The sequence below is a fragment of the Solanum verrucosum genome, unplaced genomic scaffold (genome assembly GCF_900185275.1).
Source record: "Solanum verrucosum unplaced genomic scaffold, falcon-dt-bn FXZP01000229.1, whole genome shotgun sequence".
NCBI classification, from domain to species: Eukaryota; Viridiplantae; Streptophyta; class Magnoliopsida; order Solanales; family Solanaceae; genus Solanum; species Solanum verrucosum.
The window spans coordinates 1,897,191-1,923,028 of record NW_026020011.1 but is presented as its reverse complement, the minus strand read 5'-3'; the positions used below and the strand labels follow the sequence as shown (position 1 = coordinate 1,923,028).

Here is a 25,838-nt window from a genome sequence, read left to right as displayed (position 1 = left end):
GCTGAGTTATGAGTAACGTTAGAAACTACTTGAATGTTGAGTTCAAATTTCATGTCCAATGGTTAATTTCTTTGATATGCTTGCTTGCCCTTCAAGATCATTGGAAGGTGAGGAAATGATTTACTCATGATTCATGAGAAGCTAATTAATTTTCTCTTGTTTCACTTTTTTACATATGTAAGGAACAGAATTAGAGTAGAAAAGACAAAGACAGCTAAAAAATAATCTTGAGCTTGTTATTCTGTTGCACATTGCAAATATCAAGTAGATTTGTAACCTTTTATTGCTAATTTACTGATGTCATGTTGATTAGACAATGAATATCTAGGATCTTTTCAGTGGAGACAGACAAAAAATAGGTGATGCCACTGTTAGGCCAATATTTTATTTCTGTAATTAAAGCATGTTATTTTGAAGGTAAAGCATGATAATATCAGACAGTGTTATGTTAAAATCTAAGTGGACACTTAGATGAGACAACTGACAAGGGACATACAAATGTTGAAAGCTAGTGCAAAAGGTTGGGTCTAGTTTCAGAAACCTTATGCCAGAATAGACTGATATAGACTTTATAAAGGTTCAATCGCAGCATGATAGAAATGTAAGAAAACAGATCACTTCACAAAATCATAAAACTAAACTCAATACTATTTTGCCACTAACACCTTTACTATTTCCTGTTCTCATGTTGTGATTTTTTTTTTGAGAAGTCTCATAGTCTGAAATTTCACCAATAAATTTGTCAATGCAAACTGTTCTGGACTTCTGGTAGATCATGTTTGACAGATGGAGCAGTTGCTCCTGTACTTAAAAAGATACACGGTTTGGGAGTGTCTACCGAACATTTAACACATTATTCCTTGTTATATATGTACTCTAACAACGATATCTTAGTCCTAAACAAGTTGGGGTCGGCTAAATGAATCCTCACTAACCATGTTTTTAGTTTCAGTTCAAATCGTATCATCGTCATACCAAATAAATATAGCTGTGAAAAATAAATTAAATATATTCATATAAATAGTAGTAATAGAAAATAAAAGTCCTCTATATATTTATAGACGTATAAATCTGTGATAAGGTTAGAATACACATATTGAAACAATAGTTTCAAGATCAACTTATTGACAAAACTAAAACCTATTCTCGACTAGTATATATCACCTATATGGATTTTTTTGTTTCACTGTGCCCAGGTCTTCCACGACAACTTCTTTTCATGTGATTTTTGGTATGCCTCGTCCCCTTTTAACACTTTCACTTGCAGTAGTTTCACACCTATAGAGCGGTGCATTTACAAGTCGATGTATGACAACTTAACAATCTCTGACCTTCCCTCATTTTATCCTCAATCTGTGTTAGTTGCACCTTCCGGCGATTGTGGCCTTCTTAAATCTTGTCTATTCTTGTATGACCACACGTCTATCTTAGCATCCACATCTCTGCAACACTCATCTTGTGGATATGTTGGACTTTAGCGGCTCAACATTTACTATCATATAGCATTGTCGGTCTTATAACCATTTTGTAAAGCTTACCCACTTTTGTAGACATCCTTCTATCATATAACCCCACAATAGCTCTTTTCCAACCAAGTTGAGGTCAGCTATATGAATGAATCCTACTGACCATGTTACTGCGTTTAAGCTTACCAAATATCTTGGTACTACAGCCAAAATTGCCTTGTAGGTAAAAGCTCGTTATGGGAGCATGTTTCCTGTCAGTTGGCTTACTTTCCAAATACCATCAATTTGGCTTCTTTAGTGGAGACTAATTCTTGAAAGAGAAGTGTGTGTCGAAGAAAAGTTTAATAATGAACATTTTATTCTTGCATGAGGCATTCTGTTATGCATCTAAGCAGAAAACATTTATAAGAAACTTGCAGTAGTCTCTGTTTACAAATTCGGATGAAATGTTTTTTAACACTCCAACGTGTCTTAGCATTCAAAGGATTATATTTCAGCAGGAGAAGCTACTATAAGTTTTAGCTCCCTTGTGCGTAGTGGTTATTGATTCATTAACTATTTTCCTTAGTGTTCATTACACTTGTTTATATATAGTGAGAAGTAATCTGTGTCTTGTTGTGAGTTGTAATTTGCATATAATGGTGATTTTCATGTTCTTTTGCAGAAAGTAAAGAAGTTCTCACTTTCTGATCCGAGGATTGGGAAACCAGAAGGGAGCAATGAGAAAAGAAGTTAAAGAATGTCTTCTGTGTTGTGAATTTGCTCTTCATTCTTCTAATTCAGTGGAATAGGAATTTACCTTCTTATTTATTGTAACAGAAGATAGAGTTTTTTAACATGTACAATTGTCCTAAATATCTCATTTCTGTTTCGTACATCGGTCATTTTAAGATCTTCTTCATGACTACCATAATAGCAGGTGCAGCTACGCTGAATTTGTGGGCGAGAAACAATTGTGTTAAGTCTTTTTCTGATATAACTTTGAAATCATGAAAATTCGATATGGTTTGTGAGAATTCAAATAAGACATATGTTGAATATAATACTAAATCATATCAGTTTACCATGACTTGTACGTCCCAATTTGAGTCTTCTTATCTTTTTTTTGGTAGCTCTGAAAGCATGACAATCCAGTTGATTTGTGAGTAATTCAACGTGATGACTAGTAGGTCTAATATAACTCTTATCAGTCTGTCATGACTTGCATGTCACAATTCGCTCTGGCAGCCATTTCTCTCACTCAACTTGAGAGTATTTTGATTCAAATTATTTTCATCAAACTTAGATCATTTCACCATAAATATCAAAACTGATAATGATAATTCAAATAACAGCAGAGAAATATCCCTTTGGCCTCATCTTCATCTACATGGGCTATAGACTGGACAAACAAATATAGATTTTTTAGCAACCATCTAATTTTTGCAGCACCACATTCTCAGAAAGTGAAGGCAAAATTTCAATGAAGGGTGAAACAATAACACATCCATTTCACCATACCTCTTGGTGACCACATAAATTTCCGCAGTGTAAAACGATACAAAGCATTTATCAAGAAAACAACTGCTAGACCATAATTTATCAGATCTTCAACAAACAAACAGGGCATTTAGGACAGTGATGCTATTTGTAAGATCCAAGAAAATTAAAACTCAGTCTCTTAATCAATTATCCCAAATGAAAGAAATTAAGCAAATGAATCACTTCCTTCTGCTATTGAAAAGGTAATAAGGGAAATGATCAAGATAGATGAACTATGTTCAAACTGGTTGAAGTACACTAACATAATTTACAATACATCGTTGCCATGAGAACGTAACAAAAAAAAAAAATTGGATTACTCCGTCTCACTACATAGCATTCTACTAGGCCTCCTGTGCCACACCTTTTTTGAGTGCACAACAATGCCAGATTAGACTTGTTGAGATAAGAGATACAATGTGTATTACAAACTCTTCACAACTTTTCTTTCAACATTTAATACAAGAGAGAAAGGGAAAACAAAAAGAACACAAAATCAAATGGAAGCTAACAGAGCTGGCTAATCCTCCTCAGATGCAACTCGCTGCTTCTTCCATTTGTAAGCAGCTTCCAAGATTTTGAGATTTGTGGTCTGTGTTTCCTCTGGGAAAAGATAGTCTATGTACTCCTCGTAACTGCAAAATTTGAAAGTATATGATGTCAAAAGGGGTCAGCGAACGTCCAAGCAACAGGTAAACAACCTTACAATACAAAACAAAGTTATTCCTTGTAGCAATTCGCTAATTCATGACTTCATGTACAAACAAATTGGGAGTGGCGAAACACCTAATCAAGTTACATAAAGGAACGCAGACTAAAATTAAACTAAGCACTGCCATATAAGCAAACAATTTAACCAGAACTCATTTTTTCTACAACATAAAACTAAGAAGGCGTAGGGACTCAACCAACCTCCCAACAAAATTTTCTGTCCCCAATTTATTTTTTGCCACAAACAATCAAAAGATAAAAAAGAAGATTATCAATATGCAAATATATAGTAAAAGAACTTACGCTGCTGGACCATCCTCCATGTCTATTTGCCTTCTCTTCTTGAGTTTCTTTGGTAGTTTAGCACGGACTAAACTGACATCCCCAAGCTCAGCAAAACCACTTTCCATATTTAGCCACTCTTCGAGAAGCATTGCTCTTTCTTCTTTTAGTTCAGGTGCCGAATTTCTGAAGTAAGAAACTGCCCTCTCAAAAACATCTAAATAAAAAAAGGAGTAAAATTATTATCAACACAGAATTCAAAATTAATGGAGAATCTAATGATCACTGGGTATGTTGTAATGGAGAATCTAGTAATCATATAATTTTCTCACCTCTGGCACGTTGCAGGCAGTTCTTTTTCAGTTCAATATCTTCCTCAGCCTCTGGATCCATAGCCGAAGCCTCAAACTTCGCATAACTTATCCATACCTTTAAGTGTTTTGTGCGGTTAAGAAGTCTTTCATATAGTGCTCTAGTTCTTTCAAATTCACCCTCAGAGATCTCAAAGTCGATGTAAGCCTATCAGAAATGCATAACAGTAGCTTGTTACAATGTATGTAATTGCATATACCTAAACTAAATTGTACAAATATTATGATCTGTCTCACCCTTAACCAACAGCAGAAAAATTAAAATGAAAAAAGGCCTTCAACATAACAGGAGAGACTATTTGTTGGCATTCTACAAGATAGTCCCCTGAAGATGAATGCTTCTGGGAAGCTTCACCACTATGCCGATTTAGTTTTTCCCACTAAGTTGTCTTATAGACTTGAAAGCAATGTTAATTACTGAACTAGACAAGCCATGACTACACCAACAAATCTGAGTGAGAATACTAGTTCTTTTGTTAATATAAGGGAGCAGCAAACTAAAGGTACAAAAATGGTTTTGAGGAATACCCAGAAAGGCGGCCTGAGAATTCAATCATTAAGCAACAAGGAACATGGGGAGCGCAGGGCAAATAATGAATCCACAGCACTGGACCCAAGTTGTCAACTTTTGTAGGCTGGATTCCTTGCTTAAAGTATAGAGGTGACTGTCTGTTAGTCTCCAAATGCATAACATAAAAGAGCATGATGAGCATTTTCCCGAAAGCTTTGTTTTCTTGTCATGCCCTGTGCAGTTCTTATCCCTTTTTTATCAACATCCTGAGAAAAAGGGTAAACCTATGCTCAAACTAGTTAATTGTTTTCCCTAGTGCAGACATTCCTTCCACAAGTACTCTTTTAATTTTTTTATGACCGAAAAACCTATCAGGGGCCTATCCTTGGGACACGCCGCAACCTTAGAAACTCGGGATAGTGGGTCTTCCCCACTACCCTTCTCCACTTCAATACCAGGCTTAGTTCTCATGGCGCATGGCCCAAATCTTTGATGTAAGCCACAAGTCCCTCAAACCTTTGTCACTTGAACTAGGCCCTGGGGTCCTTCACAACTATTCTTTTATTACCAGCTTCCTGGAAATCTTCAAATCATATATGTTGCAGGTATTGATGACACTTATAAAGACCATGGAGTTTGGTACTTTCAAAATGATAGCCATGTGTATGGACAGTGGGAATTGAAAGAAATTTCTCTATAAGTCGGGACAACATACAAGATAGTCAGTACTTCATAAAAAAAGGCATACAGGATTAGTCAATTGGATGTCAATGGTAAAACTTCTCCTGTAATTAGGAACAGTCGTCATTGACCGGCTTTTAGCACATAAGGAATCTAGATGGACTTGATGTACATAAAACAATGTTTAAATGGTGCTAAATCTTTTCTTATAATGCTTTTGAACATCGCTGGTGTGACCTACTAACCTCCAGTTAATAAGTGACTATTGACGCGGTTCCTTTTCTGGGTTCATACCAAATCCAAGTTGCTCAACTATGCTGAAAACAGTCATCCTAATACAATGAGCTACAGAAAAATGCAAGCATAGAACTGCCTGGAGTCCCAGCAGCAGCACTAAGCAAGAACATGAGTTGGTAGGAGACAATTACATTCTAAAATAAATTTTTAGCAAAACACAAGCATATCAGCTAGTAGAACAACACAATACCTTCCATAGTAACTCTGGCATATCCAGAGCAGGTTGGTCAATTGCAAGCTCAAAAATAGCCCTGGCTCTATCTGTTTCATACAAGGACCTCTCCAACTCGGCGAATTTGCTCCAAGCATAGCAATTTTCTGGAGACCATTCCAAGTACTTCTCATAAAGCTTTCTGCAACGATCTATGTTTCCAAAATGCAGCTCTATCTCTATGTACTTCTTAAATATCTGTATTATAGTAGAGAAGACATGTATAGGTTAGGTAACATGCAAAGGGATATCCCTCAGAAATATTAGAAACCCACATAAAGATGGCTGGGGAGCGGGGACTACCTTGTCTTTAGGAGCCCTTCCAATTGCTTCTCCAAGTAGAAGTCGCGCCTCCTTGAGTCTTAACTGCCGAAGCTCAAACTGGGCAGCCAACAACCAAATCTTTGCAAATGAAAACTTCTGATGCGGAATCAGCTTAAGACACTCCCTGATGAAATGAAAAGTAGCCTTTCAACATACGAAATAACTAAATGACCTTAACTGTGTAAGCAGAGGGCTAGTAACATCACAGATTATAAAGATTTCAGATGTATAGCGACGAGAGAAATTCTGATGGCTAAAGGTAAGAAGGGTATCCTCATAATCAAATGTTTTGTCAACAACGTTTGCTACACAGATATAAGTAGATGGTCTTGTATACACGATGTCACATATGCTCTTCTTTCTATGGTTAGTTTGTTTTTTTTTTTTTTTTTTTTTTTTGGGGGGGGGGGGGGCCTCCCGTCACCAACCTTGAATGAGATACTTTCCGCAAAACCATCCCTTCATGATATTCCTCCAAAAACCGCAACCTAAAGGCAAAACAATATCCCTAGTTTTCCAACCCTCTTCTAAAACCCCATCTACTTATAAGTTGGAGTTCTGAACTTAACAGTTCGATTACAAAATTCAACAACCATATTGTAGTTAACTTTAAAGCATGCAATTAATTGAGGAATATTTATTTTCAAACAAGCCATAGAATCCCGTAGCCAAGTAATCAGGGAAGAACAATCTAGACACAAGAGGAGTGAACAGTTTGTAAGCCTAGATTACATTTGTCATCACCAGAAACCTAGTACCACCATATCACAACATTTAGCCCTCCGTCCAGGACAATCAGAATTAAACTGGATCACTAGAACAACCAAATCTTTTCAAAATGAGGACATCTTACAAGGAATCAGCTTGAGGCACTCCCTGACGAAATCCGAAAGGAATTTGTAACTGTTTATGTGTCTGGATGACCTTAATTCATGTAATATAGGTCACACGACAACAAAAATCAACTAGAAGACAGGGAAAGGAACTAGATATATAGACGTGAGAACTTTTTGAGAATGAAACATGAGAAGAATTCTGGTGGCTTAATGCAAGAAAGGAATCCTAGGAATCAAATGCTTTGCCCCAAATATTTTGTGCAATGCACATTGGTCTCATATTAACTCCCATAAAAGAAAAGACGGTATCATATTAACCAAAAATAGATCTACCCTGTGCACAGTATACAACATCTAAAGATGTCTCACAATCTCAACTGTATTATTCCTCGCATCTTCATTTGATGGTTTTTTAAGACAAGTAACAGTTCTATTCAATAAAAACTTAGCCACCCCAGAGAAAGGTGCTAAGTTGGAAACTTTACAAGCATCGAAAAGGTACTTAAAGCATCTTCATTTGATGGTTTTGATCATTTAACACAAGTAATGACCATTTAGTAACTAGTAAGTACTCTAGAAATTAACTGATTCAAATAACCAATCAAATGAAAAATGTAATTACTTGCAAATTGATCACGAAAATACATGTGGAGCAAGACAAATAAATGAAACAGAATGAATACTGATAAGTTATTTTTATAAGGTGGAGCTCTGGCTTTAATAATTTGACAAACCCCTGCCTTGTGAAGACAGGGAGGTGGTTTCGAAAGACCCTCAACTCAAATAAAACAATTCAAAGCAGATTTGAAAATAAGAAATACAGTAGTGAAAAACCCATGTTAAAAATACTAGAGAAAAGAACAGTTACAACAATAAATAATATAATACCGAAACAAAGGAGACGAGTAGTGGTAATAAAAATCACGGAGAGAAAATAGAAGAAAAGTAACAATAACACTACTAAGAAAAACTAGACCGCGCAAGACTGTCTACTAACCTCCTATCCCAATCCCTGACCTCCACACCCTCCTATCTACGGTCATATCCTTTGTAAGTTGCATGAGTGACATGTCCTGTCTAATCACATCTCCCCCAATGCTTCTTCGGCATACCTTAATCTCTCCTCAGACCCCCAATATCGATCTGGTTTAGCAAATTTACCAGTTAATTCAACTTTATAACTACCAACTTGAAAGGGAAAAAAACAGGTGTTTCCCAAAGCAATGGTTGGTCCCTCTATACTTGCTCCAAGTTTGTACATATTTCCAGAGAATATTCACGTTATGGATTTAAGTGCTACTAACATAGAGAATACTAGAGCATGCAACCTTGCCCACCCAAGCCATCTTAGTCTCAATGAGTTCACCCAAAAAACTGAAAGTTCAAATAGATTGTTATTTCTAACCATCACCAACCCCCATTATTTAATACTCATAGATACCATTTGCTTGTTGTACATCTCTTCTTAAAATATCATGATGTGAATGCTGCAGAAAGAGTGCACTTCAGTAGATTTCTCCAAGAGCATGAGCTCATTGTTCCAAACCCTCTCCCCTCATGAGGTACTTTTGAAAAGACTGCAGCACTGTGATTAAACATTAAGTACTTCTGTAGTTTTAAACATACAGGAAGGTAACTAAATGGACTCCGACTCTGACTCATTGACTGCGCATCGGACTTGATTGAGTTAAGGGTACTGGGCTAGATGCAGATCCTTAGTATTATCACCCTAAGCAATAGATATGAGCTCAACTATCAAGTAATAGGGGTTTAAGAATGCAAAATATCTCTAAAGTAAGTCGATTCCTTCCAACTTGTACTCATTTTGGTAACTGAAGCTACTGGTGGCCTCATTAAGTTGATGCAGAAACTCTGTCCAGACTCCAGACTACACAGCTAGTAACAGCATTCAAACTAATTAAAAACAAATATCACCATATTCATATGATTTGGGCGCATTTGGCATGAAGGGAAACAATCCTTCACCTTGAAAATTATCTCATGGATCATCCTCCAGTGTTTAGTTGGGTATAAAGTAAGTGAAATATAATATACAAGGTGGAGGGTGGGATATGAGGATAATGTTCTAATGATAATTTTGGATATTAAAGATTGAAAATAATGTTTCTATGTTAGGTTAAAGCAAGAGATTAGTAGCATGAGTGGGGGCATTGATAAAGAAAAGTGATTCCTGCCCCCCTTAGGTGGAAAATAATCAAACACTGGAGAATGATTTCATCTCGGAGAACTTGTCAGTCGAACCTAACACACAAGAATTAGGAAAAGTCGACTTCCTATCACAAAACCAGTTGTTCACCACCACTAATCAAAGTCACTGAAGGTAACCCCAACAAAGACCAACTCAGTACTTATCCACTGCAACTAAATATCATATAAAACTGCAGAATCAATAAAACTCACACCAAGGAACCCCATTTCTACTCAAAGCCTGATGGAATTAAGGCTAAAATTTGAAACTAGCAACTAAACAACTGAAAGAGAACCCCTTAAAATCTTAAAGTTGGGAATACCGCAGATGATGGATGCATCGAGCTCAAGAAGGTTTGGGCTGCACCAAGAAAATTTCTTAGGCCTTGAGACAGAGCACTCTAATTAAGGAAGAGATAATCTGGATACAAGGATAACTGCTGTTCGTAAATCTAGATTATGTTTGCCATTACCAGTATCAAAGACATAAAACATAATAAATAACACAGTTCATCAACCAAATGAGTTACATAGTGATATTTCAGTCGAGACAACGATATCCTACCTGTAGACATCTCTGGTCCTTTCCATGTCTTCTGCATCAAGCTCTTCATATAATGCATAATTAATCCTAAAAAGTGCAAAGCCAGCCAATGAACATAATTGCATGGTAAGGTATCCAAAATAGAACTAAAATATCACATTTAAAGTAAAGGTTGTCAAATTTACCATAAGTAAATGTATCGCTGCCAATATCGCTTCTCTTCAGCAGGAGGAACATTAGCGATGGCTCTCTCATAAACCTCTCTAATCCTCTCTTTATTTCCAACGCTCTCTTCCAGCCGAATATAATCAAACCACGTGTCATAGTTACGTGGATTCTTCCTTACTTCATCCTCATACTGAAACCTCCTTTTTCCAACTATAGCATCCTCAATACCTTCTCTATCACCATACTGCTTTTCAAATGCCACAAACTTCCTGTACAAATCTTCAGCTCGCCCTTTCGGTATGTGATCAAGTGCAAACTTATATATGCACCTTGCCCTCTCCGTCTCCTTACACTTCTCCTCAAACTCAGCAAATGCCACAAACAACTGCTCAGCTTCCTCATCATCTGCCAACTTATCCACAGCCCTCTCATAACAATTCCTCGCCCTTCCTATCTCCCCATTCTTCATCTCAAATTTCGCAAACCTAATCCAAGCACTAACTTTCGGATGACACTGCACAAATCTCTCGAAAATCGCTCTTGCCCTCTCTATTTCATTATACCTTAACTCAAATTTAATATAAGACAACCACCCTTGCTGATCAGGCATCCAACCCATCCACCTCTCAAAAATCTGTCTAGCACCAGCCACATTACCTAACATCTCCTCCATATGAATATACTTGTACCATAACTGATCAACCCTCGGTAAAAGAGTAACAGCTCGATCCCATACATTACGAGCATGATTAACAAACTTATTCTTCATCTCCACATCAGCATACTTCAACCACATGGTATGGTCACGGTAATCCACTTCAAGTGCACGCTCCCATATAGAACGAGCACGTTTGAAATCCTTTTGTGATTCTTCCCACTTAGCATATTTCACCCACACACTCTTGTTCCACCGTACACGGCTAATCAACGCCTCGAATTCCTTTCTCTTGCGAAGACGGTAATCGGCAAGCTCTGTTGGGTCAGTGATTTTCTGCTTTGGTGGTCTGATTTCAGCCTCTTGACGTTCCCTAGCTTCCCGGAGGATTTGCTCGGCGGTGATTTGGATTGGAGCTGGGGTTTTGTTCTTCACCCGCGTAGGTCTAGGAAGCTTTACCTCCGTTTCCTTGCGAGTGAGATAACCTAGACTTGGGTCTGCATCTCTGGAACCCATTGGAAGAGAAACTGATGACTAAACGGAGTGAATTGAAGCAATTGAACGGAATCTATTTCTAGGGTTCCGGCGAGGAGAGGAATTATTTTTTCCTTTTCTCTGCTAATGGCGACGATTGGGGGTAAGGTGTAAAAGGCATAACACTATTCTCGGTAGGACATAATTTGCTAAATTAATTTATTTAATTTTATATAAGTTAAAGTGCGTATTTGTGCACAAGAATAAGAACTAGTTTGGATTGATTTAAAATAAAAATAGTTTATAAATTAAAAATAAAATCAAACTTAAATGACTTTTAAATATATATTTTTTTTTAAAAGTAGGAGAGGCCTACTTTTGATTTTTAAATTATTTTTAATCTTGTCAAATATTTCCTAACTTATTTTAAGTTATTTTTATATTTGTCAGACACTTTCAGAAGTAAAAGAACCGACTTAATAGTAGGTTAGACCAACTTTTAAGTCTCAAATTCAGTCTTGATTTTTCATATGTGGCATTAATAGTTCCTCATGTTTGTAATATGATTACTTTTGATCCTCCTCCAAAATTTTACCTATTTTTTAATGTTGATTTTGTTCATAATTTTATGTGTTGAATGTTCAATCGTCTTTTTATATATTTAGGAGAAACAATAACTCCAGGTAGAGAAGGTGAGAAGAACACATTGGCAATTTTTTTTTTTGTACTATATATTGCATATGAAATCGACGTGATTAACCTCTCGATATTAATATTAGCTGCAATAATATTTCTACTAAACAAAACAAGGTGTTCTTCTTCTCACCTTCTCTCACATGTAGTTATTATTTCTATTAAATATATTAAGGATTTGTTTGGAAAGTCACCATGTAATTGGAATTATTAGTACTCTCTCTATCCCAATTTATGTGACACTTTTCGTTTTTTCGAGAGTTAAACAGTTTAGGTTTGACCAGAAATTTGCGCATGAAATTTTCAGTTGTTTGAAATGAAAATTATATATTTGTAAACTATGTATAAAATACTATAAGTCACAATAATTGATAATTCAAAATGTTTCTTACGGTCAAATATAAACTTGTTTGAATCTTGAAATCTGAAAAGTGTCACATAAAATTAAACGGAGGGAGTAAATTATTAGGGTAATAATTAACAACCTAGTAATTACATTGACATGTTTGTTTGCCACAATGTAATTACAAGGGTGTTGTTTGGTTGCACAAGTTTAATCATAAGATTATATTAAAATTTTAAAATAAAAATTAATTATCTAAAATTAAAAAATTTATATTAGACAAATAAGAGATTTTATAAATGATATTAAATTAAATATTTAAGATGCATATTGTCGTTTGAAAATATATTAATTAATAAACATATGTTTTTAACTAATCTTATAAAAATAATTGATCTATATTTTTCAATTTAGTATATTTTAATTAAATTAATCAATAAAATAAAAGGTACAAAATTTCTACGAACATCATGAAATGCATGTTTGACAAAAAGATTAATATTATAAATATAATGTCACAAAATTTATAAAAACATTTGACAAAAAGATAATCTATCAAGTCTAACTAAAAAAAAATAGATTGCAATGTAAAATATCGAGTCAACACTTCTAAAACAAATGAAATTGAAAATACAACATAAGTTCTAACTTCTAGGTTCAAAACAAAAAATTTAACATAATACTCTTACGTTAAATTTCAACATAACATATATAAATATGATTTAAAAGAAAAGAAAAATGTAAGTCCATAACATTATTCAACAATGAATTCTAATTTAATTTAAAAATTAGAATACTAACAAAATTATACTAATGAAAAAAAATAGATAATACAGAAAATTGCATGGAATCACATGAAGTAAAAGTTGATAATGAGAAGAAAATGAAATATAAATAATAAAAAATATATTTTTATACATAGAAAACATTAGAATAATAAAAATAAAAAAGAATTTAATAATAAAAATAAAAAATAAATTAAAATGAAAAAATAAAAGGAAGAAATTAAAAAATTAATTAGCTTGTAATTACACCATATAATTACCAGCAATTCACAGCCCCCTGTGAATTGGAGAGCGTAGTTATTCTTGCCAATTACACTCAATTAGCTGTTGATCAAGTAATTAGCTGACCAACCAAACATGTCAGATAGTGTAATTACATTCAATTACACCAAATCTAATTACCTGGATGGCTTTGCAAACAATCCCTAAAAGACGCTTAAACATTCCATACATAAATTGTGGATAAAATCAATGTTAAAAAATAGACAAAAGCTTGAGTGAGGACCAAAAGTGCACCAATATTGCAGACATGAAAAAATATTAGTGCTCTAAATGAAAAATCAAGGATAACTTTGAGTCTTAACTCAATGATAAGGGACTATTTTGAGCTTTTTCTCATTTGTATACATTGAAAGTTGGAAGGCATACATGTCATTTAAGGCCAAATTAAAAGACACATTTGTGCAAGTACAAGTGAGATATTTTATCTGATAGGAAACGTGACGTAAGTCTCAAGATGTTGGTGTAAGCCTTGTGAATCTTCAATTTTTAATATTTATAAATTAACATAATAAAAATTACAATAAAAAAGTATAAAATTACATATAAAACAAGAAAATATAATATAAGTTGAATGTACATAAAACTGCTCATCTAAAAAAGTTAGTCAATTTTTTTTTTAAAAGTGAGTAAAAATTTATAAATTAACTTGAAAAAAATATGAAGAATGAACCTAAAGTCAGTAAATTAGACTAGAATAAGTAATGAAAAATGATGCGTTTTTACTTCATAGTTTACTTCTTATTCAGAGAAAGACAGAGAGAAATGATTTTTTTTAAAAAGGGTAAGAGTAAAAGATATTAAAATTTAATAACAAGTTGAATTTTCTATTATTAATTTAAGGGCATATTTAATTATTTTAAATTTAGGTATAATACATATACGTGCCTTTTAATTTAACTTCATTTTACATTTATGCCCTTCAACTTTTGATGTGCTAGTAGACGCTCAAATTGTCATGTAGAATGTCACGTAGGATGTGTGTCTATTTGTTTAACTTTATACAAGTTTAAGTATCTATTTGTGCATATCCAAAATTGAAAGACATAATATAAGTTACGACCAAGTTAAAGAGCACATTTATGTATTATACCTTAATTTTAATTAGGAGAGCTTTCTAGGCTCACACCCAATCTCTTCCAACGCCTAAGCATACGTCCAAACTGATATGTGAATCATTGATTCACATGATATTAACTCGGTTTTTCAAGGGGTAAAGTCCATTAAGGTAGCTTTCTACTTGGGCTCTCGCGCATTGTCCATGTGTTGCACTGCTGCATGAGCTTTTAGCACAACCAAAAAAAAGTACGTCCAAATTGACGGGGCTTACGCCTCATGACATTTTCGGCTAGATTTTGCTCTAAATTTTCTACTTTATCATAATTCTATTATCATTGTGTATTACTTCTAAAATATTTTTTTATGGAAAATGTTTCCTTGTTGGAAACAATTTCTTCCATATTTGGTTAATCGTTTTTTAGTACGTCATTTGTTTTAATTTATGTGACATTTTTTATTTTTCGAGAGTCAAACAATTTATGTTTGACCGGTAATTTATGCATGAAATCTTCAAAAAATTTTAAATGAAATTTATATATTTATAAACTACGTAAAAAATATTATAAGTCACAATAATTGACAATTCAAAATATTTATAAGATGTATGAAAAATTTATGGTCAAAGATAGACTTGTTTGAATCTCAAAATTCGAAAAGTGCCACCTAAGTTTGAGTAAATTTTAGGTTTAGCAAACATAAAAATCGTATTTGTATGCTATAGCTATAGTTTGTATAATTGTGCTCCATAACAAACTTTATGTTTGCTATGACTATTAATATGTATATTTCAGTATACATATACAAAGGAACCAATTGTATAATCTGTTTCGGTATACATATACAAAAGAATCAATTGTATAATATGTGTTTGTATAAAGCGAGAAAAACAAAAGAAAACTCGGCAGTGGAAGATCTGTATTTGTATAATTATAAGTGCATAGGACGAAAATATATGTATTTGTATATACAATTTTCTCTTGTTTTATACAAACACAAACGCAAATTATACATTTGTGTTTGTATAAAGTGAGAGAGACGAGTAAGAGTGGTGAGCGAGATTCTCTAGGGAGAGAGGCGAACGAAAAGATATGTATATATACAGTTTTCTCTCGCTTTATACAAACACAAACACATTTTATACATTTGTGTTTGTATAAAGTGAGACAGGCGAGAGAGAGAGACTGGCAGCGAGAAATTGAGAGTGGTGAGCGAGAAATTCAGGGAGAGAGGCGAATGTCAACTGTTTGCTACGGATTACAATAAAATCAAATTGTGGTTATAGTATTTAATTTGAATTAATAGTTTGTTATTTTATATAATTTTCCCCATAATTAAGACGGAGGGAGTAAAAGTTTTGGACTCCTACAAATAAATGATAAGTCTTTGGATAATAACATAATAGCAATCACAATATAGTCGTTTAGAGAAGGCATACTACATAAATATGTCATTTAACTTGACCTCAACTCACATTTATGACTTTCAACTTTGAGTGTGCACAAACAGACACTTAAACTTGTATAAAGTTGAGCAAATAGACACACATGTTCTAGATGTCATCCACATGATAATTTGTGTTATCCGTCTATTATGTCACGTAGAACTCATGCGTTTCCTTGTTCAATTTTATACAAGCTTAAGTGTTTACTTGTGCACACACAAAATTAGAGGGCATAAATGTGCAATGAGGCCAAGTTAAATGTCATATTTATGAATTATATCTTTAGAGAATTTTGCTTAAGAGGAGATTATTATCTCGATAATTTTAATAATTTCTTTATATTAGTTTCTGAGGTCAAATGGGCAGCTCAAACCTAAAGTCACTAAATCAATGACTTTAGACCCTTGAAAAATAAGGTCGCAAAATTATTCAATGTTAATTGATTTGTTTAATAGTTTGTTGTTAATCTTTTACCAATTATTAAGAACATATTTTCAATTTTTTATTATTCTGTTTAAATATAATTGATGTAATTATAAATTAAAAGTTGTAGGAAATCAAATTTGTAGTTAATTTCTACTTCTTAATTTGTTTAATTTATTTCAATTTGAAATCATATTTTAATATTGAATTTGTAAGATTTCTTCAATTCTTTGAGGTGTCTTCTTAGACATTTCAAGCTCAAATAAATTATATTATCAAATAATTAAATTTAAAAAAGACATTATCTTAACTTTGAATGTCTTCTAAAGTGTAACAACCACCACAGTATTGATAATTTAATACACAATTTTTAACTAACGTAATACTGAATATTATATAAGTAAATATGATACTCTACTTAGCATACTCAATTAGGAAGTCTAACTCTGTTTTTAAATACTTCTACTACTTTTAGAATAATTTGATAGTTTGTGTAATAATTCATTCAATTGAAAATTTTCTCAAAACTATAATCAATAAGAACTTAGATAAGATATAAACATTTGTAGTGTTATATATCGTATAATCATTTGTATATGTCTATTTGTATCTTACGAATTATTACAAGAAATATTATACTGTCAATTACAAAAAAATTAATAATAAATAATTATCAAATTATAATTGACTATTATGTATTTTAAGAATTTATAAGAATAAAAAATATTTTAAAAAAATTATTAAACAAACCTATTATTTTTATATATATATAATTTGGCTTTAGGTTTCATATTTTATTAACCCTGCTAAGTCAAATAATATCATAGCATCTTTTTATAGTTTTTCTTTACATCTAATTTATCATCATCATATTTTGCAATTATTAGCTTTCGCATGAAATTCTAATTGTTTCGCAATGTCTTACAAGTTAAAATTTCTAATCATTTAGTTCTCAAATATGTAATTTCTACGATCTTATTTGATAAATATGCTAGTAATCTTTTGTTCCATATTAATTAATATGTCAGACATTTGAAGTTGTAATTTGTAAAACATTGGTAAACAACACACGCGCTTGGGGAAGGGCATAAACATGGTAATATGGACCATTTACTGTTTTAAAGGTTAGAGATGTTTTATCTCATTCATTGATGACCATTCTAGATGCATATATCTTTATTTGCTTTTTGAAAAGTCTGAAGCACTAGCTATTACATGAGAACGGTAACTAGGTGATTTTTGTTGCAGTATTTAACCAGCCTTAGGAATCAGGATGAGACATGAACTTAGTAAGCTCTTTACCATTTAGATCTCCAGGATATTTCAGGGCCAATGTTGTCATAGTTGTGACCATCTTTGATATTATGTATATTTAGTCTCTTTTTTCTATCTTTGATCATCCGATAAATGTCGGTGCCAATATGTAGTCTTTTCCTTCATTCTAAGATCATCTTAGAAATATTTTCAATGAACTGGAGGTTAGTTCTCAAGGACTCATGAGAGAAAAAATTCTCATAATAGGCAATAGCAGCTTCTGTGATTATTATCATCTTCATCTATCCACTGATTGTCTTCACATTTGATTCTATGAATATTTAGTCTCTTCCTTCAACTTTTGATCATATTTTGAAATATTTTGCCTCCTCTCCACTTTAGTCTGGCTGAATGTACCTTTTTCATGTGCATGGTTATTTTGTTTAGAGTTTGTTCACTTCATTTCTTTAGTTGGCATTATCATCTGATGTTTGAAATACCATGCACCCATTTAGCCCATAGAGAATCCTTATGCACCACCAGTTGCATAACAGTTTACCCACAAAAATAAAGTTCCAGTTCCTGTATCTCTTAATTATGTTCAGCCCTTCATTGCACTTGGGTACATAGAACGTGTCCCTTGCTACCAGATTGACCTTCTTCCTTTCCTACGTGCCTCCCCAGAAACTTCCTACACCTCTGATCCACCTCCTTCAAAACACTTCGTGGCAAGATGAATATAGCACCCTAAAAGTTATGAATAGAGAACAATACATCATTCACCCTTCTCTATTTTCTTAACTTTGTGATCTCTACCGAAACAAGATATGTTACTAATCTTTTTTTCTATATGTAGGGGATTTGAAGTTGTGTTCTGCAAAAAGTTGGAAGATGCCGACCTAAATGCCTGGAAAGAGATTGCGGGCGGTTATGGAAGCATGTGAAAGAACTCACACACCGATAGTAAATATGAATCCCTTTGTTGCTCTACCTTCCATCTTGGTGATGATTGATGAGTTTAATCAAGAATGGCAAATGGAAATAGTCCACCGAAACGATGGGACATATATCTTTTATGGTTGGTATTTGTTTACTAACAAACATCAGCTTAAAACAGGGGATCACATCATGGAGGTTGAGAAGTGATATAATGGATAATAAATTTCATATCACAGTTCAGCGGGACTCTGGACAAAAGTTATTGAGAAGTGATATAATGGATAATAAATTTCATATCACAGTCCAGCAGGACTCTGGACAAAAGTTATTCGGGAATATCAATTAATGGATAATTTTTTATGGTAATGTTTTGTCAAGGGATAATCGTACTTGTTGTTCTGGTTTGTAGTTGTAGTCTATGTTTGCGAAAAATAGGAATACTAGTTGCTTTTAAGTGTTTTGAATAATAGTTTGGACTGATTCTATGCTATTACAAACTATAGAGGAACTCATTCATTAACTTCAATTAAAACAGAGAATTTCTCTTGCTGCACCACATCTTTCTTCTTTAATGTTAAAACGAAACAATTACACACAAATAAATTGACAAGGTACCAAAATTCTCAGTTATAACGTTCATTCAACGTGGTGGAATTGCTTTCATACTCCATAGTTTTTTCAGAACAAAGGTCATTTTAAGCCAAATCGAAGCATTGCATGAACAAAGTTTTATTGGATGCTAAGAATGTTGGTGGATTAATATCAGGACAGTTAAAGTTGTTTCTGAATTTACATGTCTAAATGCCTTTGCTCATGGGCTATTGCGGATCCTGGGTGTCCTTTGTCTCAGATGGATCAGCCATTTTGACACTAACATTCGGTCAATCTTAAGCGGTACTTCCCTTTGAAATAATGGAAGCAGAGATGGCGAAACAACGTTTGAAGGGTTCCATGAAGGCTTTTCAGCGTCATATGGATCCTGAAAAAGAAGAACAATTGAAAGGCATAAAAATAGGTAACTATTCCACTTGAAAACAACCTCAATCCTTACAATGACATAAAAATCGTGTTGTTGCGCCTAAAGATGGAGTAAAAAATCCCACAGAAGTCGAAGAGATTTATGTCATATGTCAAGCAGAATTTGAGCATGAAGAGTCCATTGGGACACTTGGATGCAGACACGAATATCATATGGACTGCATCAAACAATGGTTACTGAAGAAAAAAGATTGTCCCATGTGTCCAACTTGTATTTTGCCCTGAAATAAATAAAGATTGTTTTATTGTGAAATTTTGTTGTAGTAATCTAAAGTTTTGATCGATTTTTGTTTGTGTATATTATAAAACTCATTTCATTAAACCTAATTAGTAAGACAGTTAGTTGTTCTAAAGTGGATGTAACACACTATACTTTTTTTATTCATATAAGAACAATTTGTTTACTGTCTACCATATTGTTAAGAGACCACCAATTATCATATCATCTATATTTAGTTTATTAGGTTTTGGGCACGTGCGTTACACATGTGTCCTAGACAAATAGTATAGATGGCATGAATCATAGTAAATATAGAACTAATGCTCATCAGCTTCATATATTCAAGAACAACGAACCCCACAATTGCTAGTTTGTTAAGACTTAAGCCAATTGTGATAAGTTTTGTAGTGGATTACATGATACTCAAAAAGTGTAGAGAATATTGATATTTATTATACACCATTTTCTTAACTCCAACTTATTCTTTTCTTTGACATTTCCGAAAAAAGGTGATCTCTCTTTCCATCTAAGTATTTGTCTAATTTTTGGAGGACATGGTTATTCGATATCTTGTTCTATTCCTTGTGTTATTTGAAATTTTGTTTTGATACCTGTATCGGTGAAAGGTAGCAAGTATGACACAAAATGCCCAAATATTAACAACCTCTTGGAGCCAACACAGATTTAACTGAGAACATAAAACAATGAATGCTAAAGAATCTATACATCTAATATTAACATAAGATGTGAGCAGCTCAACCCAAATTATACCTTTAACATGTGGTTTTTTCACTCATTTCAGCACTAATTGGTTCAACAACTCAATCTTTTCTATCCCCAAACAATACTCAAAGATGAAACTGTCAATCAAGAGACAACTATTAAGTAGAGTCTGAAACATGCTTTCGTCTAATAAAGCAATCAGACAATATGTCAATTGTCAGCTCTTCATCTACTTATGCAATTTCCACCCAACTCCTTGTATGCTTTCCTTTCCTTTCCGTGTGATCATGTCTCGATTTTTAATAAGCGATTCGAAATATGAAAAGGTAAATGCAGTGAGAGATTCAACCTGTATTTATTAACACTATAATTTTCTGTCAAAGAGGAAAAGTCCTTGGCCCTACCTGGCTCCGCTTTTTAAGGTATAAAAACCCCTATATAAAATAATACGCACACTATACAAACAAATTCTAACTAGATATAAATTATATATAAATGCTAAATAACAAATCCTAAACAACTTAGATTCCTAATTTATTTACTATATTATTATGTATTAGGACTCTTTTGTTTAAGGATGAATTACTCATCCTTCTAAGCCAACTATCAACGGTTCTTTATTAAATAATAAATTCATTTATTCATACTATATTAAAAATGGAATGTCCTTTAGTTAAAAATTAAATTACTGAAATATTTTTTAAAATAATATATTTATTTTACTAATTAAAAATTAAATAAATTCCCAAAATTTATATTAAAAAAATAGATAAACTATTGTTTCATAAAACGTTTATTAACATTTTATGGTCCGTTAAATATGTCCGTTGTCAATTTTATCAGTTGAATCTTATAGATAAAATAATGTCAAATACGTTACTGTGAAATATATTTATGATGATTGATGACTAATAGCCATAGAATATCATGGTAGAAAAAGTAACTGAAATTTCCCCTTAGTTTCAAGATACTGCACATGTTAAGAAAACAAATGCAAATGGCTAATATTCATCTATTTCCTCACAGTTTTTCAGGTAAGAATTTGCAGTTCTTTTTTTTTAAATCTTTTTGTTCTGCATTTTCTATGCTGTAATGGACAAATAAAGATAAGTTTTGGATAATCCTAATGATTAATGAGAGATTATGTTTGTACATCCATGAATTCAAATGTTAATTACATTAGATCTGTTCATGTACGTATCAGAAGTAGTTTCTCTACCTTCACAAGGTATAGGGGTAAAGTTGCGTACACGCCATGCACCTCCTCAGACGTACCTCACTTGTGGGATTACATTAGCGTATATTGTTGCATTAAATTAGAATATGCATGGATGATTAATCAGAAAATTATTCAAAAAATAAAATTCTGTTTGGATTTTCTTCCATGTATATTACTATTTTGGACCATGCAAATATACCAAACAAATCATTTATAGACTTGAAATGAAATCCTCAGTAATGGAAGCAATCGTCCCTACCGTCGTAAATTAAGAGCACCCGTGCACAAAGTATTTCGCGTTCAAGGGACAATTTTCTATGTTATTAGCTACTGGAATTGAGTTTTGGTCTTCCTATTAGCATGCTCAAGATTATTTTGATAACCTATAGAAATTGTTTGACTTAGTTTGTTTTTTTGCTTATTCTGGTGAAAAGTGATCAGAGGGGAACACAACGTTGTGCCAATGACCAACGTGTTCAACTGAATCCAATATTTTTTATTTAGAGCACAACAAATATATGTGAAAATATACTAAAATTTAACAATTCTAAGTTTTGAACCATAAGGGGTTCAGTGATGAGAATATAAATTGAAATCATCAAATTTAGATTTTGGATCCGTCTCTGCCGTTGATGTTATATGTTAGATAGTTTTTTCAGAACAAAGGTCATTTTAAGCCAAATCAAAGCATTGCATGAACAGAGTTTTAAGGTCAGGACAGTTTGCACATTATCTAAATGCCTTTGCTCATGGGCTATTGCAGATCCTGGATGTCCTTTGTCTCAGATGGATCAGCCATTTTGGCGCTAGCAATCGTTCAATCTTAAGTGGTACTTCCCTTTGAAATAATGGAAGCAGAGATGGCGAAACAACGTTTGAAGGGTTCCATGAAGGCTTTTCAAAGTCATATGGATCCTGAAAAAGAAGAACAGTTGAAAACCATAAAAATAGGTAACTATTCCACTTGAAAACAGCCTCAGTCCTTACAATGTTATGAGGGGTTGTGGTTTAGCTTATTAGATACAGTTTTGATTATTACCTACTATGATTTGTTTGACTTGATCCGAGGGTCTTTTGGAAACAAGCTATTAGTTGACATGTTTTCTTCACTGTCGTCTTTTCTTTTCAGTACTACTATGATTTGTTTGACTTGATCCGAGGGTCTTTTGGAAATAACCTCTCTACTTCCACTAGGTAGGGGTAAGGTCTGCGTACACTCTACCTCCCCAGACCTTACTTTGTGAAATTTCTCTGGATATGTTGTTGTCGGAGTCCTAACTCGAAGAGTTTGTTCTTTATTGCAGAGATTGAAAACAAGGTAAAAAGGATTGTGAAGCTGAGCAAGAGTATGAACAAAGGAAGTAGAGATGGGAACATAAGGAGAAGAGCAGAACTTATCCAACTTGTTGATGATCTCCACAAACAATACCAGTCCTTGTATGCTAAGTATGAAAATCTCAAAGGAGAAGTAAAGTATAATCTTCGTGCCAAAGCCGGGGACGATGCTGCATCTTCATCTTCTTCAGTTTCAGATTCCGAAGCATATCATTCCCCGTGGCAGTTTGCTGGCGAAGGCAGCTCATACTTTCCGAACAATACAAATCACGAAAATGCTAGTTTGGACTTGGATTCATTACCTGATTCACCAACATCTTCTGTCCAAGAACCAGAATCTCGAGATTTTTTCAAGGACTTGAACAATCAAGGCACAGAAAATAGCATGACAGACAAGTTGATAAATAAATCTGCCTGGTTGAAGGAGAAACTAACAGAAAAAGAAGAAGATATCTTGTCTCTTACCAAGAAATACGAGGTTCACGAGAGTGAGAGATTGGCTGAGATAAAGACATTAGAGGATCAAATTGCTATGATGAAGATTGAGCTTGAAACCTCATGTGTACAAAAGAAAGAACTCGGAGAGAAGATTACGTGCAAGTCAAATGAATTTAAACAAATGGAAGCAGCATTTCAAGAGAAATCAGATCAATTTTCTAATCTTCTTACAAGATTTGAGGAAAATCAGACCAACTCAAAGTCGAAAATTGATGATCTAATGGCACAGGCAAAGTCTCTGCAGCAAGAGTTGGACTCTTTACATACTGAAAGGAATGAACAGCTCAAGTCCTTCAACAATCAGAAACGCGAGCTGGAGTTGTCACTGGAAAAGAAGTGCCACGAGGGAACTGTCGAAGTTAAGGATTTAACTGAAAAGATTAAGTTTCTGCAGCAAGAGCTGGAAGCCACGAGTCATCGTAAATCAGAAGTAGAAATGTCACTCAAAGAAAAAAATGAAGAACTATCTGAATGTCATCTCCAGATTGAAAATCTAAAAGAGAAACTAACAAGCGCCTCTTTGATTGAGAAGGAGACATTAAAAGAGAATGAAGGCTTACAAGTACATGTAAAAGACTTGAAATTGGAGGTAGACTCACTCTGCAGCCAAAAGAGTGACTTGGAAAAGCAAATAAGGGATATAAACCGAGAAGCTTATCGTTCACAGTTAGAAAAAGAGGAGCTAACTGATAAGATGAAAGAATTGGAAACCATATTATTAGAGAAGAAACATGAGCTGTCAACTCTTCAAAAGAAACATGATGTCTACGCGAATGATATGTCCAATAAGAATTCATCTATGGAAACACGAATCAACACTCTTCAGCAGCAGCTACGAACCGAGGAAACTGAAAAAGTTCTATTGCAGTCACAGCTTGAGAAAGATAAACACAACTCTTACAATAGCCTTACTCATATGGAAAAGAAAAACATCGAATTGACCACGAAGATCACAGATCAGGAGAAGTCAATAAGAGAAAATGAAGATATTATAAAGAAGCTGAATGAGGAACATAGGCAAATGAAGATCAGGTTAGAAGATTCCAAATCAAATTTGCAAAGTGCTGAAAGGAAAATAGAAGAAATGACCGAAGATTTGCGTAAGAAGTTTGAAGATGGTTTGAGAATCTTGAGCAGGAGGATCCGTGTGGCAGAACAAATGCACCTTGAGAACAAGGAGTGGTATCAAAAAACAAGAGACTCGTACGAGAAAGAAAATAATGATCTAAAAGAGAAAAATGCAAGGCTACAAGTTGGGGTTCGAGGCATCAAGGATATAACACTGACAGCAAACGATACGTTGGCTTCACTAGACACAGTAGCTCTAAAATTTGAGGAGTGTACTGGTCATTTCTTTAATAGAATGTCGAAGGTTTCTTGTGAGCTGAAATTTGTAAAAGATTGGGTTATGAGGAAAAACAAAGCAATAGTACATGTACAAGATGATCTAGACTGCTTACTTGAACAGTTGGACGTCAAGGAAGCCGAGATATTAGTTTATAGAGAGAAGGTTTGGAAATCAGACAATAAGGTTAGAGAATTGGAAAAAATGATCAAGGAAAAAGATGATAGTACGTTGGCTCTCAAGGAGGAAAAGAGGGAAGCTATTCGACAATTATGTATCTGGATTGATTACCATCGAAGTCGTTCTGTTTATTACCAAAAATCACTTTCTGTCTTTGGCAGCAGAAAGAACCTTTAGGATTCTTCATCAGTATATAGTTGTATGTCTGTCGAAAAATCATGATCAGGGTGGAACAACTTCGACATGTTTAGTGTAAGTTTTGATTTCTCTTTTGTTGTTATAACAAGCAGTAGTAGGCACTTGTGAATTATCATCATATTTAGACAACTTCTCATATGTCATGGTTGTCCCTTGTACATATGAATGTGTGATATAATCAAATTTGTTATTAGTCAATACAATCCTATTTCTTACTCTATGTGCCACAAAATTGTTTGGCATCTTACGCGGCTGGAATCTGGATTAGTTGGGGTCGCAATGCAGATACCAGAAACCGAGTGGTAAACCAAGAAGAATTAGACAATACTTTATTCTGTTGCTGTGACTGTTGCTTTAGCTTATTCCTAATACTGAAGACTATTATATTTTTTTTCTGTTTTGCTCGAGATTTGTGACCTTATAATTTATTAACATGGATTGAAAGTTGTGCAGATTATACAAGCAACCAATTTAGTCAACTTAAATTGAGGAATTCTAGATATGTGTGAGTATTATTTAAAATTTAAACAAGCTCACAATCAAGTGCAGATCTGTGTTAGATCTCAAAAGAGAAATTCCGTCTATTTCAATTTGTTTGTCTGGTTT

General features: G+C 33.7%; 3 protein-coding genes across 7 annotated transcripts in view; 1 reads left to right on the top strand and 2 right to left on the bottom strand.

Annotated features, from left to right (window-relative positions):
- LOC125820432 (uncharacterized) overlaps nt 1-11,405 on the bottom strand; it is a 430,223-nt gene extending 418,818 nt beyond the window's left edge. For 3 of the 4 annotated variants that reach the window (XM_049499869.1, XM_049499868.1, XM_049499867.1), the window contains exons 1-7: nt 10,149-11,405; nt 9,985-10,050; nt 6,355-6,499; nt 6,031-6,249; nt 4,313-4,499; nt 4,002-4,197; nt 3,480-3,622 (exon numbers count right to left, since the gene is read on the bottom strand). In XM_049499869.1, coding sequence (XP_049355826.1) covers nt 3,508-3,622; nt 4,002-4,197; nt 4,313-4,499; nt 6,031-6,249; nt 6,355-6,499; nt 9,985-10,050; nt 10,149-11,302 — 2,082 coding nt within the window. In that variant the 5' untranslated portion in view covers nt 11,303-11,405 and the 3' untranslated portion in view covers nt 3,480-3,507. Of the gene's footprint in view, nt 1-3,189; nt 3,623-4,001; nt 4,198-4,312; nt 4,500-6,030; nt 6,250-6,354; nt 6,500-9,984; nt 10,051-10,148 lie in introns of those variants that run through there. The other variant, XM_049499866.1, reaches the window with a different exon arrangement.
- LOC125820445 (uncharacterized) overlaps nt 1-25,838 on the bottom strand; it is a 195,773-nt gene that overhangs the window by 94,460 nt on the left and 75,475 nt on the right. The gene's annotated exons all lie outside the window — the stretch shown is intronic.
- LOC125820430 (COP1-interactive protein 1-like) lies at nt 19,335-25,224 on the top strand. Of its 2 annotated transcripts, XM_049499862.1 has the most exons (3): nt 21,469-21,491; nt 22,440-22,627; nt 22,981-25,224. In XM_049499862.1, exons 2-3 carry the CDS (start codon nt 22,525-22,527, stop codon nt 25,209-25,211), a joined length of 2,334 nt encoding a protein of 777 aa, XP_049355819.1. In that variant the 5' UTR covers nt 21,469-21,491; nt 22,440-22,524; the 3' UTR covers nt 25,212-25,224. The 2 variants fall into 2 exon arrangements, with proteins under 2 accessions (XP_049355818.1, XP_049355819.1); XM_049499861.1 differs by lacking the exons at nt 21,469-21,491; nt 22,440-22,627 and adding an exon at nt 19,335-19,491.

Bases quoted from the DNA above. Each gene is read 5' to 3' on its own strand.
- LOC125820430 (XM_049499861.1), top strand. From the start codon at position 19,389: ATGGAAGCAGAGATGGCGAAACAACGTTTGAAGGGTTCCATGAAGGCT. The intron at 19,492-22,980 runs GTAACTATTCCA...TCTTTATTGCAG, and splicing joins ATTGAAAGGCATAAAAATAG to AGATTGAAAACAAGGTAAAA.